This window comes from Lethenteron reissneri, chromosome 21 (genome assembly GCF_015708825.2).
Source record: "Lethenteron reissneri isolate LAM-NWPU_2019-01 chromosome 21, ASM1570882v1, whole genome shotgun sequence".
Classification (NCBI taxonomy): domain Eukaryota; kingdom Metazoa; phylum Chordata; class Hyperoartia; order Petromyzontiformes; family Petromyzontidae; genus Lethenteron; species Lethenteron reissneri.
Window position 1 is genome coordinate 15,661,782 of NC_083799.1, and position 16,688 is coordinate 15,678,469.

At 52.6% G+C, this 16,688-nt stretch overlaps 2 protein-coding genes across 5 annotated transcripts in view; one reads left to right on the top strand and one right to left on the bottom strand.

The window, feature by feature from the left end:
- On the top strand, positions 1–15,479 carry CERKL (ceramide kinase like). Its single transcript, XM_061555962.1, has 13 exons — positions 1–751; positions 3,886–4,167; positions 8,590–8,721; positions 10,283–10,346; positions 11,438–11,580; positions 11,792–11,866; positions 12,051–12,228; positions 12,668–12,739; positions 12,849–12,883; positions 13,041–13,185; positions 13,823–13,919; positions 14,126–14,319; positions 14,477–15,479. The coding sequence occupies exons 1-13, from the start codon at positions 322–324 to the stop codon at positions 14,559–14,561; spliced, it is 1,932 nt and encodes a 643-aa protein (XP_061411946.1). The 5' UTR covers positions 1–321; the 3' UTR covers positions 14,562–15,479.
- Positions 15,477–16,688, bottom strand: part of GOLGA4 (golgin A4) — a 25,282-nt gene continuing 24,070 nt past the window's right edge. For 3 of the 4 annotated variants that reach the window (XM_061555960.1, XM_061555958.1, XM_061555956.1), the window contains 2 exons: positions 16,653–16,688; positions 15,477–16,262 (listed from right to left, as the gene is read on the bottom strand). In XM_061555960.1, coding sequence (XP_061411944.1) covers positions 16,668–16,688 — 21 coding nt within the window. In that variant the 3' untranslated portion in view covers positions 15,477–16,262; positions 16,653–16,667. The remainder of the gene's footprint in view (positions 16,263–16,652) is intronic. The other variant, XM_061555957.1, reaches the window with a different exon arrangement.

Below are 16,688 nucleotides of genomic sequence, written 5' to 3' on the forward strand. Positions count from 1 at the left end.
ATCGCCACCTCCCTCATCCCCTGGGGTTCGTTCCTCGCGCGCGGGGCTCAGAGCGGACAGTGCACAGTCTGTCCGCGCTCCCTCCTCCCCACGCTCTCATCTCTCTCCCTGCCGCGGAATCATCTCGCCACCGCTACGCCTCCAAACCTCGCGTCTCTCCAGCCTTTCCCTCTGCACTCTCTCTCCTCCCCCCCCTTTAACAACGCTCACTCCACTCCTCACTCTCACACAATCACCACCGGCACCACCAACCACGAACCATCATCACCAGACAACAGTAGCGTCGGCAGCACCCTCATTCAACAGCGATAGCAAATATCTATGAGAATATCATCATCATCATCAACTTCATCAGGAGGAGGAGGACGAGAAGCCATGATGCGTTCCCCGTCGCCCGTGCCGGAGTCACCCCGAGTCGCCTGGGCTGAGGAGCGCGGCGACCCCGCGGAGCCCCGCGGCGTTCGCTCGTCCGCCTCTCCTGTCTCCCTCGTCTCGCCGTCTCCTCCCTCCCGAGGGCCCCGCGGCCACGGGAGGGAGGAGCGCCTGGCAGGGGACAGAGACTCGGGACGCGCAGGCGGAGCAGAGTCGCGGGGTGCCGCGATGGAGGAGGAGGAGGCGGCGGCGCTGCTGCTGCTACGCGGGATTTTCACCATCGGAGGCAAGAGCTGCGACGTGGAGCTGCGGGGGAGAGCTCTCTCCTGGAGCCCCATCGTGCCCGAGGCGATGTCCGGCCCGGCCTCCGCGGCTCCAGGTACGCAACCCGATACCTGGCGCGGCGCTTCACCCGACCTGCGAAGACGAACTCGCGTGGGTCTTCGGGCAGGTGGGGGGGGGGGGGGTGCACTTGGTGCGTACCTGGCAATCCGCTCCGCACAGCTCCCGTGAGCTCTGCAGGTGTCGCTCCCCATGCATGCCCGGGGCGGGGGGGGGGCTTCACGGAGTACCCTTCGACGGGGGCTCTGGCCGCAGGTGTCCACACGGGGCCACGGGGTTCTCCGTAGCCCGCGGGGGCCCCCGTGCCTCGCTCAGCACGGCACCAGGTCGACTCGAGCCGCGTGTGGGTGGCGTTGCGTTGTGCACCGATCGCTCTGCGGGAGCGGTGGTGCAGCGGTTAGCGCCACGCTGCGCTACGAACCCGGCCACTCGGATTTCGATTCCCGCTCGCGGTCAACACCACAGTGACGATGATCTGAACCGCTTCAGGGCCTCCCGTAGGTCGACTCCGCCTCAAATGAGTACCTGGTGCGGTGTGTAAAAACATCGCTACTGGAGAGACAAAGGCGGCCGGACGTGGTGCTGGTCACCCACCCCCTCGTGCGCCGTTCCGGCTTTAATAGGTGCTCGCTAACAGCACTTGCCCCAAACAGTTTGTTAAGGCTACACGGGGGATCTTTGTCTTTGTTTTGCTCAGCGATGCTGGTGGAGGCGTCCAATGCGTTATTGAGTAACGACGGCAAACACGCACCGCGAGAGATGTTTACAGCTCGGGTAGTCTGTCATCCAGCAGTGGATCGATCACGCGCTATCGATCATTCCTGACGTTTCTCTCCCGCGTGAACTTGGGCGCCGCATCACGGTGAGCCGCATCACGGTGAGCCGCATCACGGTGAGCCGCATCACGGTGAGCCGCATCACGGTGAGCCGCATCACGGTGAGCCGCATCACGGTGAGCCGCATCACGGTGAGCCGCATCACAGTGAGCCGCCGAGGGCTTCACAAGCGACTGCCACCTGCGGCTGCCGGGTTGGTTGGTTGGGGGATTTGTGAGCGGGGCACGGGGTTAGGGGCCAGCCCCAACCACTAACCCCACCTTGGAAGAAGCCTTGTCCATTCAACAACAACAACAACAACGCCGACGTGGTCATGTTAACCCCCTGTGTGTGTTGTTAATATTTGACCAGAGCAACGGTGAAAGACGCGATCCGTGCTAGGGGGGAGAGGGGCACAGAAATTCCGCGGACGATCGAAGATGAACTCCGAACTCGGCGCTGCTCCTGGGTGCTGGGGGGGGGGTGAGGTTTGGGGTCTGGGGGGGGGTGCTCACCGCCCCACTCACGCGGGGACTGCGAGCGAGCGGGAATCGGTAGGGTTCATAGATGGGTAAGGGCAGGCGAGGAAAGAGGTTACAGAAGTGAACGGTGGTGGAGTGTGGTGGTGGGTGGGGAGGGGACCGTTTAACTCTTTAAAACGTGTTTTTATAATCGCTGCAAAGTTTCTAGTTTCCCGACGTGCAGCACGTGCGTGGTTCAGTGACATTGCCACGCGCTCCGCCGTCTCCAAAGGCCGCTTTGCATCTGGGGCGACACGCGCACACTCGTTCCGAGTTGTACAAACGGAGCAGTCGCGACGTAGTCCCTGGCTCTTCATGGGACCTGCCTTGCCAGCGAGCTCTCAATATCCTGGGAGTGGCATTGCCTTTGCGCTGTTCGCCTTGAGGCGTACTCTGGTCTAAAGCTGTTTGAGGCGAGGCTCAGTCTAAAGAAAGCCGTCTCTGGTGTGGACCAATCAGTTTCAAAGACGATGTATCAAATAGTACCAGAGCATGTTTTTTTTGTTTGCATGTTCACCACAAGTACATGTGGTTAACGCAAACACGATTCTTTGCAAAAGGTTTCAGTTTGGTGTTTTAACACCCTTAACACCTGTTTCATTGCCAGAAAGGGTAAAACCTATTCCTATACTCATGGGTCTTGTTGCCATCTGTCCGGCGCAAACAGTTATATTGTTTGCTGCACTCCCTCCTGTAAGGAGCGTTATTTGCTCAGTCATAACTATGGCAACATCACGTTTGTTATTCATATTAAAATGTTATAAAAAGTGTGATGGATGAGTGTGAGGATTTATTGTTATTTGTGCTTGAGAACCACCACTAGCAATGCAGCAGCAGCAGCACCAACTTAATCGGATGAAATGTTGAACTGCTTTGACCAGTTGCGTCGTTGCCCGTGATGATTTTCAAGACAGTCCTGGGAAAAGAACACAAATCTGCCCCACACACATCGCATCAACCATTGGCAACACTTATTGACATCGTGAGGATGGGTCACAACACATTCCTGTGGAGGGAGCTGGTAGGAACGTTGGGTTGCTCGGTCAATGGCCAGGGTCAACGGCGGCGTGGTGTATTCCGCAAATATGCCCGACTGTGAGGGCGGGCACAAGCCGGCGTGAGTAGGTTAAACGTTGAGTTGTATAAGGGCACCACGGGGTGACCAGCCCCACCCAGCCCCACCCCTCCACCCAGCCCCACCCTCCCTACCCAGCCCCTCCCCACCCTCCCCACCCAGTCCCTCCCTCCCCACCCAGCCCCTCCCTGCACGACGGACGGACACAATAATCCCCTGTGGGCTGGTGTAACCAGGAGGTTCCTACCAGTATTAACACATTTCTGCCATGGTTGTTTCTCTGGCCAGTATTGCTGCTTTGTTTGGTCTCAAACATGTTCCTTGTCTTCTCCCGCTTGGCTGTTCTCCCCTTCTCCTATTTCTCCTTTGTGTGCATTGTCAAGTAGGAAATATTTGGCGATCAGGGGGGGCACTTTGCTCGCGGCAAGCACTGTTATTGTTCGTCATGGCTGTTTGGGTTGGGCCACTGCGTAATAATGTGGCCATAATTATGTTGCTAGACCCTCCGCCACCTGACGCGTCTAAACAAATTAAACTGTCACGTGAACAAGCGTTGAAACGTGCCCCAAGCAAGCTGAGGAATAATTCTCACAATCAGATTTCGCAATCGCTTCATTCTCTGGTAATACATTCAGATAATCCAGTGTTTTTCTACACTGTCTATTTATATTTTCCAATGTAACTGTCCCGCAAGATGCCAACAGGCAGGTGAGGCCCAGACTGGGCCCTTTCTCTTCTGCCCCCACCGTGGTGGTTTCAGCGGCAGCAGGCGAGGCCCCCGCCGAAGAGTGGCTGGACCTCAAGGATGTGTTCGCCGTGAAACTGAAGCGCCGGCGATCCGCCGGACAGACCAAGGGCGGCACCCTGCTGGGCATCACCCTGTTCGTGTGCCGGCGCCGGCAGCGAGGCCACAGCAGGCTGGGCGCGGCTGGGCCGGCCGGCCACGACGAGGGGAAGCTGAAGGAGCAGCCCCTGCACCTGGGCAACTCCAGCGAGGACCACTGCCAGACCTGGTTCTACCGCATCCGCGCCGTCCTGAGCGGTGCGTGCGTTCATCCGCGTGCCCCCCCGCCCCACGCACGCGCCCATCCGCGTGGTCAGTCCCCTGGCCCCTCGCCCCTTGTCCGTCGTGCCAGAGGGCGGCTCGACAATTAGGCCGAATGATCGACTATGAATTATAATCGATCACTTTTTAGTGTGGTCGATTACTAGGGTCTCTTTTTTAAAAATCTATGTAATGTACGTATGTTGAACTTCCTTCGCACCGTACATAGCCAACCGTGCTCATTGGAAGTGTGGGGGACAAGGACAAATTGGTGGCCTCTCCTACATCCTGCCGCCCGAAGGCAGGAAACCCCCTACAAACCATGCCCAGCATGACTCGCCTCCTGTTGTTGGTGACATCAAGAAGTCCCATCCATCACCTCCTGTCCAGCAGCAGCAGCACACGTGGATTGATATTTGTATGATTATCCGATTCTGTTGAGTAATTAAATCCGATAATCGGTAGTTATCGGTTGCTCCGGGAGTCGGGAGAGCCCAGCTCCACAGAGCACACTCGTGTGCCTTTACTCGGTTTCACACTTTGCCAGGCAGAAGCTGGCTTTGATGTTTGCCTCTACAGTCGAATAAGAGCCTTACATTGACATTGAGCTACCATCACGTAATGCCCACGACGACATTTGATGGGTTTGTGTTGGATGGATGCACATTGCGCCCTTCGTTTGAAATAACATCGTAGGATTTTTTGTAACAAATGATGGTGTAGACCGCTGTTAACAAGTGGGCCACGTGTTGGCATGAACGATTTCGCGAGCGAATGTGCGCGCACATCATTTTGCCGCTGCCCGTTTTTCTATTTAGCATTGCACAGGGAAGGTGGAAGAGACAATTGTGCCTCGCATCTCACCACGCTTTAATATATTTACTCAACTGAACGTTAAACTTTTTATCAACATAATACCCTTACAACAAACATTAGTCATTACGGTTTCTACACTCGTAAAACTGACTGAAGTTTCCCCGCGTCCTGCGCAGGCTTGTCGGTCCGTGCGTTCCCCTCTCTGGGCACTTGCTACAATTTAAAAAACTTGGTTGTCTTGGCCACCTAAGTAGGGTTTGCCTGTTTGAACCATTACATCTCATTACCATCATATTCGAAGCGACGACTTTACTTGTCCGTTGCCAATAACTGTTATTATTGGTTTAAGTAGCTTGTCTGCTAAAACGTGATGCACAATGATAAAGATGTAATTTAACTGAAATGTGAGCACGCACAACGAAAGTTGCGTCGATTGTATATGTGGCAATGCGTGGCTAAGAGCTGATAGAACATATCATGTTCGCCTGGCCTCGCTTATGAAAACTGGAAAGAACACTTGGCAAATACCGTAGCCGATTGAATGAACTCGTGGCATTGTTCTGCTTTCAGTTTGCAAATGTACTCGCTTGTTTGTAACCCGAAACCAATTACATTCAACACCTGAAGAGACGCCTTTGATTTTTTCTTTTTCCAGGTGATTTATTTCGTGAAATTGTGACACGCAGCAATGGTGCAGCAATCCAATATAATCACTGCACACTTGGAATTGATTTGGCATCTAAATGGTACTTCATTCCACGCCGCTGTAAACCCACTGGAACGTATTCGTCATGGGATTACGGAGGTGTATATATCCTTTGTACTTTTATGTTATTATTCAGATTACACGCTCCCAGGCAGAGGAGAAGTGAAAAGTCTGGTTCCTGGACTTGCATCATGGCTGGGATTCAAAAGCACTGAGGGCAGAGGGGGAGGGGTTTCAAACTATGGGAGCAGGAGATGGATAGAGGGCAACCTCCCACTTCTTATTGTCGCACGGCTCATGTCGATGCAGAACGGCAACTACATATTTTGCATTTAAGTGATCAAGCAGTGTGCATCGCTGCGATGTCTCCTCCGAATTTGTGGATCGGGCGTTACACGTTATACGGTGTGTTCTGGATGACCACAGTCGCACACTAGAGAGTTTATTTTATTCTTTCCATTTGTGCATCGGGTATCCGCATCTTCTGCCATGGTTTGTGCAGTGGATGCGGTATAGGGTGGACCATGAGCTTCGTGGAAGATCAAAACGCAGGGATCTTCAGCGTTGGGTCTTTCACAGGTTGCTTAAGAGTTGTTGCTGTTGCTGTTTTGAACTCAGTACGTCTCTCCAAGTCGTCATCGGGCTTGAGGTCGCATCGAGAGAAGGTGTCTGGGGCTTCCAAGAGAAAGGCCTTGAGTGGTTGGGGTGGGAAGGGGGAGTTAGGGTGGCATGAGAGAGGGTAGGGGAGGGGCAGTTACATAGGATGATATGAAATCTTCTTGGTTCTTTCGGTAAAGTCACGTAGAAGGGAAATAATAAAATAATAAATAATAATAAATAATAAACCGTAATAAAATAATTATTTTTATTATTTTATTCTTTCCCTTCTACGTGACTTTGCCGAAAGAACAAAGAAGATGAATCGCTGCAGTCACGAAAGCTTTAAATCGAAAGATGATATGAAAGTCGAGCAAGGGAATTATTGCAGTTAATCCAAGGCTGCATTGCAAGCCAGTGGATGGGGATTTAGGTATTGCATTGACGATGATGTGGTAACATTGACGATGATGTGGTAACATTGGGATGATGTGGTAACATTGACGATGATGCGGTAACATTGACGATTACTAGCGAGGAGCCTGGGCACAGTTGTGTTTTGTATCATCTTGGCATTTTGTGAGAGGATTCGGGGAAGTCGTAGAGGAGCAGATCGCTGTGGTCGTGAGATGTTTCCAGTACGCGTACGGTCTCCATGCCTACCCAATTGGCAATCGGTCAGCAAGCGAGATAATCGCTGTTGCCTGGTAGTGCACTTTGTAAACACCCAGGAGGTGTTGTGTGTAGTGTGTGACTAATGCCAAAACCTGGCATACACGCCAGCACACCGGGGCGCGTGTTTATCAGATAATACTCTTTGCTTCTATCGGTAAAGTCACGTAGGTAGAAAAAATAAATCACGTTTCGATCGCAACACGAATGGCGTTATAGGTTGCTTCACCTGAAGACGGTTGCTTGTTTTGCGATGGAAACGTCGTGATCTATTATTTTTTCTACCCACGTGACTTTACCGAAAGAACCAAAGAGTATGGATTCCTGCAGTCACGAAAGCTTCAAATCGAGATTCATCCGATAATGTTTATATGCGCGGTAAATCGCTCTTTCTTTCCGTACATCTCTGAAAACTACTGGACATCCGTTAATAAAAGAGGTCGATAGCTCAACGGATTCCTCCTGCAGTATAAAGATATATCCTGAGTCTGAAATTCACCTGCGGCTCCATCTGTCTTGGCGTTCTCACCTTTGCTGTTGGCACAGTGCGACTGCGGCTTCTGGACTCGGTTGTGCACACAATGTTCTGTTGAAGGCGATAAAAATGTGAAGTAAAAAAAAACTCCCAATTTTATCCTGGGTCACACCAGCCCAATAACGCCATTCACTCTGCGTCACGAAGAGTTTCTCAGTTTTGCTGTCGCGAGGCATTTTGATGGACGGTGATGAAAAGAATCGACCCCAACTCGTTTCTAGGTGGGCTGGGGGGGTGGGGGCATAGGTGGAGTTTGGCTTTACAGGAATCGCGGGTGCATATAATGCATTTATTTAGTATCTTAATTGTAAACTACTGAAAATAAATTAACGGGTTTTTTTTGTTTGGGCCGTGAGAATTTCGAAGGGGGAGCCAAGGCTTCAGCAGGGGGGCGCTCGGCTTAATCTACCACCCCCCCCCCATGCCTCCCCCCCCGTAAACTCTGCCCATGGGGAGGGGGGGTAGATGAAGCTGAGCCCCCCCCCCCCCCCCCTCTGCCGAAGGCTCTGCTCCCCCTTCGAAATTTTCACGGCCAAATAAAACAAAAACTTTTGTGCAATAATTTCTGGCAGTGGTGGCGGTTCAGCCAACACCCACAAGGCACTGTTTGCAGTCGTTGGAGGCAACTGGACGGGCATTAAAAACTTCATGCGATTGAGCCCACGGGTGTAGCGTTACACGGAAGAGACAGGTGAGGTGAGAGACGGAGAAAAGCGTACACGATGAGAAGCTGTGGGTGGTGAGAGTGGCTTGGCTGTGTGTGGGGAGCGGCAGCGTAGTGGTTAGCGCGCTGTACTACAAACCCAGCGGCCCAGGTTCCATTCCCGGTCCCGGCCAATACCAGTGACGATTATCTGAACCGTTTCTGGGCCTCTCCTGGGTCCACTCGGCCTCAAATGAGTAGTTCGTGCAGTGTGTAAACATCACCACTGGGGAGATGAAGGCGGCCGGGCGTGGTGCTGGCCACCCACCTCCTCGTGTGCCGTGTCGGCCTTCATCATAACTGCTTCTCGCTAACAGCACTTGCCCCAACTGTTTCTTAAGGCTATATGGGGGAGAATCTTTGTCTTTTTGTTGTTGTTGTTGTTGTCAGGCTTCCCCGAGCGGCCCAGGAGGCTGCTGGTGTTCGTCAACCCCCAGAGCCACCGCAAGGAAGCGCCGGAGCTGTTCGCGTCGCGAGTGGAGCCGCTGTTCAAACTGGCCGACGTCGGAACGCACCTCATCGGTGAGCGGGTCTGCTCCGGGGAGACGCCTGCGTGCGCGCACTCCACGTTGTTGGCGGGCGCTGTCTGGACGAGGCCTGCGTTGTTATACAGCGCACCGTGCGTTACAGGTGTACAAAGGAGTTTTATTTTTATTTTTAAGTTGAACTTCATGTTGAAGAACTCTGCGAGGGATACACGCTGCTGACGTGTCAGGGACTGACCGCGTTGGACAGCCGAGTGAGTCACTTGTGGTGGATAAATAGTTGAATGTCTCGTTTTAAAATGTTAGAGATAGATTTACACGGTTGTAAATAGGTATGAGTTAATGTACAGCCCTTTTGTCAATCGACTGCTGGATGAAGGCCTTCTCTAGAAATAACAAATGATGTTGGTGACGCTGCTGCGTTGACCGTGGTGCACACACGCACCCTAAACAACTCGACACACTCGTCGACAACACTGAATAAGGGCCACAGCCCGAAACGTTCACCATTGAGTCCATGTATGGTGTTTGCAGGGCTACATGCCCGTAGCAAATTTGCGTGAAGTGTGTTTTGTAATCTGCCACATGGATCCATTTTACCGTGAAGGGCGCACGGTGCAATGCGGACACAGCAAGGTCGCTCGCTCAGCCCGCGCGTGCCCATGCCCCCCTGGCATCATGACCTTCACGTTGAGGTCAACGTTGAGGTCACCGTGCAGGTTATTGTTCAGTTTGTTAAATGTGCACCGAGGCCTACTTTTTAGAGCGATATTAGCACGTCAAATAAAGATTGGTTGAGTTTAAAAATCGGCTACCATTGGGCTCCCTTTGGCGATTAATATTTGATGCAGCTGTTAATCTTTAACGCCAAATCATACCAACACTGCGCATTAACACGTGCAATGGAAAGTTAAAGGTTGGAGCTGGGATAGCGTTAGGAGCAATGGTTAATGGATAGTAGGCATTTAGCGATGCACCAATTACTTAAATCAGACTCTCAGAATGATGTGCACATCAAATTGTGCGCTTAAATGATTTATTTACGATTTATGCAAATGTTATGCTGTTAGATTGATCTAAGGGAGTTAACTAGACAGAAGAAACAAGAGAAAACGAGACGAATGTTTCCTTGAAACCTCACCTCAAACAATGGCAATCGCTGTGGGGAATTAGTGGTTAATTATTATTACACAATTATACACGAAACAGTGAGCGTCAGGGTTGTGTGCCGCGTTGGAGAGATGTCAACTACACCACCTCAACCTGGCATGCAGGACGTCGTGTGGGCTCGATCCCGACCCTGCCACCTGTATATTTGGAGTTTGCGTGTCTCGTCTTGGTTGTGGAGATTTTTCTCTGGGTCCTCCGGTTTTTCCCTCCACGTTTAGAAACACGCAATTAGAGTTGTGTTTAGCTGCTATAAATGTCCACGTGACAAGCCATTTCATTGGGCTATCGTTTGTGGCCAGGTTGCTTCTGACAAAGTGAGCGAAATAGCTCAGTGGGCCTTACCTGGTAAGATAAAAATCGTTTAGATTTTAGTTCATGCATTATGCTGCTGTGGCTGTTAAAAGTGCGTCTCTCCTTTTTCTGGACAGTGACGGAGAGGGAAGGGCATGCCTTGGCTGAACTTCAGACTTGCGACCTCACCGGCTTTGACGGGTGAGCAGTTTCACTGTGCGAGCTTTTTAACTGTAAAGTGGATGCAATGCCAATGGCTTTTTGGTAACGACGCATAGCGGCTATATCCGTGAACAATAGACTATACGGTATTATTCTACACCAATTTAATTCATTGATCGGTGTTCGTTCGTTGAATGTAATACTCGGCAGCATGATGTATTTCTTTTAAAAGTACGTAAAACATCGTGGTGTCACATCTTCTATCCAGTGCTTGGAAGAAAAAAAAAGAACACGCAAGGTTATTTTGTCTAAGTGGAACAGGCTTAATGTTTACCTAGTGTGCTGTTAAAGCGCATGAGTCAAGTGTCAATGAAGCAGCATTGTGTGGGGTGAATGGGGCTGGGGCTTGTGGTTGTCCCCAATGGCTGAAACGTGTGCGCTCTGCCTGCACTCTGTCTGCACTCTGCCTGCGCTGCGCCCTTTTCTCGCCGCGGCCACCACCTACGAGCCGTGGGGGGCCAGGGCCGCCCCCCCCCCTCCGCGCTCGTGCCGCTCGTGGTGACGTTTGCGGTGCTCCTCGAGCAGGGTCGCCCCGAGGTTCCTGGCGGCCTGGGGCAGAATGCGACGTGGGAGGGAGGGAGCGCGGGGAGACTTGTTAATGAGCCAGATGAAGGAGGCCTGTTATGTGGAGGCGTTTTTTTTGTGCGAGGAGGGGGGGGGGGCCCTGGGCGAATTTCCCCTTTTGCCCTCCACACCCCCCAGGCGGTCCTCAGCCCCCCACTTGCCCCCCCCCCCCCCCATAGCGGTAGTTTTAATAAGCGGTGCTTTGCCGACGCTCGCGAGACCACGTGGCTCGGTAAGAGGTCACATGGCGTGGTTCTTGCGCGCCGTCGGTGTATCGTGAAATGAGCTCAACTTGTGGGGTTGCTATCGGTCCTGACTCGTGAATTGCCGTATTTCTGTCGTTGTTTCATTCACTGCACTCATCATCACAAAGGGTACGTAGCCAACCCCGCTAATGGTGTATGCATCCGGCGTGGTGTGCATTTGTTCACATTGCAATGCAGCAAGCGTGTGTGTGTGGTGTACATTGTTGATGTATTCGCGGCGTTGCATGCATCCGTCCCCAGTGTGGTGTGTGTGGGTGGGGACGGCACGGTGGCGGAGGTGGTGAATGGGCTGCTCTTGCGTGCTCAGCGTGATGTCGGCACGGACCCCGACGGGGCCTTCACGCCAGTGCCCACTCACTTGCCCATCGGCATCATCCCCGCAGGTTTGCACCGCCCTGGCGAATGTACGAACAGCTGCTTCACGATTTCAGTATTGGGAGTTTGCCATGTGGGCTATCGCGCCGTGTGGTGCCACGTGTTCCACGTGCGTTTTGTTATTTGTGGTCGCGTGCCATCGTGGCCATCAAAAAATGTGCTGCCAAAGCGATCCGTACGATCAAGAGCCACGTTGCGTATTTGTGTTTTTGTGCGCAGGGTCGACGGACGTTGTGGCGTTCTCCATGCACGGGACGAGCCACGCTGCCACGGCTTCGCTGCACATCATCCTAGGTCAGCCGTTGGCGTTTGACTCCATTCGTGCGGTGCCTTGGACATTCCCTTCGGCCGCGCGATGAAACTATCGTGCGGAGAGGCGCGATGGGGAAGAGGCTGTGGGGCGTACTGGTCCGACGCGTACCTCCTCGCGCTATGATGGAAACGTCCCTCTGCTATGATGGTAACGTCCCTCCTGCAGGCCACCTGCTACCGGTGGACGTGTGCTCGCTGGCCGTGCGGGGCCGATTGCTCCGCTTTGGCTTCTCCGCCATGCTGGGCTTCGGCGGGAGAAGCCTGGCGATAGCCGAGCGGCACCGCTGGATGCCGCCTAACCAGAGGAGGGACTTTGCGGTCCTCAAGGCTCTGGCCAGTTTAAGGTGGGAAGGGGGGGCCCCGCCCCCCGCCCCTTTGCCCCACCGTTGACACCCCAGCGAGGAAAGGAACGGCGACCGCGCTCGTAGTTTTGAGCACGGGGCTCTTCGTCGCCTGAGCACCTCGAGTCCACCGTCATGGGCTAATTTATCTGGATTCGCAGATCCTTAACCATTTTGTGGATGTCTTAACAGATGACCACGTGCCATTTTATTTAAACGTGAATAGGGTCATCCGACGTAAGCCCTGCCGGTTGCAAACGTTGACGTGCGTCCGTCATTAACTCGTGCAAGTAATCAATATCCAGTTACTCTGCTCCAGTGCTTTGTGTGCCAAATCTGTGCATCCCATTGCCCTCGCCGTGTTGTTACTAGTGGCCAGGGCAACCGCGTGTAATTCCAGAAGGTGCAGCTAATGAGGGGGGGAGGAATTGTTCCCTTCCAGGCCAGTGGACTGCGAGATCGGCTTTCTGCCCGCGAGTGAAGGTGCGTCAGGACAGACAGCAGAAGGTGCACGGTAAGCCGCCTTTTGTATTGCTGCCAAGCGCTATTATTGTAAATGCCACTCGTAACACACGAACCAGCCGTTGCCCATTCTTTCACCGGATTTTCTTTTTGTTGCGTAGGGCACTCAAGAGGTGGGATTCATCTGCAAAGATTCGTAAGTAGAGTTTGCGTGCACTGCCATTGTGAGTGGGGGGGTGTGGGTGGGTGGTGCGCATAGTGGGGGAGGGGGGGTGGGGTGTTGTGTTGCTGTGGGTGGCCCAGGTAGCTGCAGCTGCCCCTGTCGGCCGCGCGCATCTGCAATGTCGGCGCAGCCGGCGGTGCGCAGGTTGGCGCAACGGGGGAAGACGCGTCTGGGCTGCTGTGGCTTCACACGAGCGGGGACTTCCTCAACGTGACCGTGGCGGCGGTGCCCTGCCGCTGTGCCGTCGCTCCCCGCGGACTGGCTCCCGACACGCTGTAACGAACGCACACACCTACTCGTGCGCGCAACCGCGTGTGGACGGTTCCTTCACTCCCAAAGTCATATCGATCACTTTCATTGTGGGGTGCCTGGTGATGCATCAACTACTTCTGTGTTTTTATTGTTTTATATTTTTATAATTTGATGATTTCCCTTCTACGCGACTTTACCGAAAGAAGCAAGAATACATTTCCTGTAGGTTGAATGCACGTGGACTACGTTGCTTGGCGATAGTTTCCTTTACATTTTAGTAGTTTAATTTAGTGAGAACAATAATGTTATTTGTAACAAGCGGAGCCAAGCTCGGTGGCACTTGAAAGTCGGGTGAAAGTGTGGCCTTGAAGTGCCTCTCAATTCGGTGTAGATTAAACGCTATTACTACGAACGTGCAGCGGGATGGCGTTCCAGACGGTGGGGGGTTGCCGCAGAGGAACGACGCCTGGCAGCGATGGTCCCGGTCCAAACAACAAGGCCAGATATTGGACTGATATCTGCAGTATTAGTTTTGTTTTGTTTCCGGATTGTCCACTGCGGCTGTTGTTACACGTTGAGTGTCACTAATGTTAGGAATATAGCGCTGCTGCTGCTGTAGTCCACCCAGGTGTGAGTTGCACGCATATGCTGTGGTTGCAGGCTGGACGACGGCAGCATGTCGCTGATCGCCGTGCGCAGCACGACTCGTGCCCATTTCGTCAAGTACCTGAAACGTTTCGGCAGCTCCAAAGCGCAGGTATCTTTGCACCGTGCTGCGGGGCAGCGCAGCTTGGGCACGCCGGCAGCATGGTCGGCCCGCACACAAGCGCGGAGCTGCACACGAGCGCGGAGCTGCACACGCAACTCGCGTGGTTTTTCCCTACCTGGACGCTTTGCGTTTGGCGAGCGACGTCCACTCCATCCACGAGGTGGCCATGCGTACATTGTGTTCTCTCCGTGCAGCCGAACCCACCGTTTGTGGACAGCATGGCGGTGCAGGCGGTGCGCGTGACCCCTAGAGGTCACCCGTCTGGGGAGGACGGCTCCTCTCGGTGGGGAGATGGGGAGGGCGAGACCGCCGGGGCGGCCACAGACGGGCGCTGCTTCTGGAACGTGGACGGTGTGCTGCTAGAAGAGACTGGTGAAGTGCACATCAGGTCCGCTGTGGCTGCCAGCACTCGTCACAGAGCCAGCAGCACATCCACTGCACGGCATACTCTCGGTTACCGCCTTGACGTTTTTATTGGTTCTCGCACATTCTGCGCGGATGGGCACGTTCACCGACGACTTGCACCGCTGTGGTTTTTATTGCAGGGTTCACACTCGCCTCGTGACGCTGTATGGCTGCTCCCTTGGCCATGATGATGAAGACGCTGCCATGAAATGCAACTGCTTGTGATGCTTTTGATACTTGTGGTGCTTGTGATACTTGCACAAAGGATTATGAGAGCGGACCGGTTGAGGGAAGCACAAGGCCGAGACCAAGAGGAAGCCAGGGAGTGGTGGGGACAGGTACCAGCTCCTGGTGGCTCGCATTGATGAGCGGGCAAGGATAAAACCACACTTTTTAAGCAGTAAGGATTGCTTTGGAAAGGTTTTATGAAACAGAAAAAACACTTTTCCCAAAGGCACTTTAAAAATAGGGCAAATTTGTACATATATATAACCGCTATTTTGGAATTATGAGCAGGTAAAATCATAGCAACCAAACATATATTGGAGTGTTTACTGGACTTGTACATGGAGCCCGGTTTAAATGTCAGTGGCAAGTTCACACGTTTTGCCATCGAGGCCCCCATGGGAGCGACCTGGTTACCTTTGCAGCTCCTTCTCAGGAGACCACAACAGCACATGGGGGGGGGATGATCCTCGGTGGGGGACATCAGCCGCACGCCCATCTGGACGTCACAGCACTTAGCTCCACGCACTCTCACGCTGCCCACCACGGTCTGCCACAGCAGCCGTTTCACACGTGCAGCGATTTAGCCTCGGGTCACTTATGACGTCTGTTCAGAAAGCAGGTATCCGTGGGCTTTAATGACAATGACTTATTGGGACATTTCACGTGGATCGTCGTTATTCAAGCTTCATTTGCACAAAACCCTTTGCGGTTTAGATAAATGTAATTTACTGTCCGGTCATGATCACCACATGAAATGTCCCGTTGGATTAACAGCGAGATTTACAAGGCAATAACATGAACGTTGATCGTAAAATCAATGCTATGATTTAAATATATGGCATATAAATCGGGTTTGCTCACTCATTGCTGTGCAGTGTGAAGTGCATAAAAGAACGATTCAACTTCGAGTAATTTCCAAATAAAAGTTTATACAAACTTTTGAAATCTGAATAAACATTTCATTCAAGCCATCACCATACATTACAAATACACTTATCGGGAAGCCATCCATTATATACACCCACAAGCATCTCAATGCCAACTCCTGCTTTCCAAGTACAGGTGCCATGCAGTTCCACCATAAATACCTTTCGCAATTTGGGATGGCAAGCAGTGTACAGTCACTAGAGCAGCAGCAACCATCACCAAGGCACAGCATGTGTTGGACAGCTGCTACACAAGGCAGCTGCTCACTTAAAGCAACATCTGCATATTGCACAATCACGGGCCAATCACCCACTGCTTGCTCCACAAAGCAACCTGCCATATACAACTCTTTACATTATGCCAAAAAACAAATACCCTTACCCCAAAGAAACCCGAAAACCTCATCTGCATAGCTTTAGATCAGTAGTCCCACTCCAGTTCCCACAGCCCATCATGACCCACCTCTCTCCACCACAGCTCATACGTGAAATGCACTTCTCTGTGGTGGCAGGTGGCCCATGGCGCAATTCTGCTCCTGCAGACTCGTCTGTCTTGGAAAGCTGGAGGGTGTCGAGCCAGTGGTTTAGTGTTCTGCATTCAAGTCCTGCGTATCGCGTCTACAGTATTCTGCGGCCACACGTGACAGCCGTGACGTGCGTGCGTGTGGCTGCTGACAGTTTAGTGGTGGGGGGGGTGAGGTTGTGTTGTCGAGTAGGTGAAGGGAGTGCAGGATGGTGGACTCGAGCCAATCCCTCCTCATAGGCGCCACTTCTGTCACACACAAGAGAGTCGTGAGGGGTAGTAGTTAATGACATCGGCCAAAAACTCGCTGGCACCCGCATGCTTGCTTGGCCCTGCTGCTTGGCTGAGATTTCCCAGCAGAAGGCAAACATTTGCAGGATATCGGATTCTTGCGCTTTGCGCAACACTTTCATCAAGAAGAGCAGCGACCTCGCTGTTTTAACGATCCATATACAAGCCACTTAACCCAAATGAGCAACCGCTATGAGGTTGGTTTTTATTTTTATTACCAACGGGAGCTAGGCAAGCATGGGGGTGCCTCCATTGTTGTCATTTTATTTTCAGGTGGCTCTTGTTATTCAAACATGACAGCTTCTAAATGCTAATGTGTTAATACAAGCAAGGCGGAAAGCCACTCACCAAGACAAACGGCCCTCACCGTTGGTAAACGGCAAA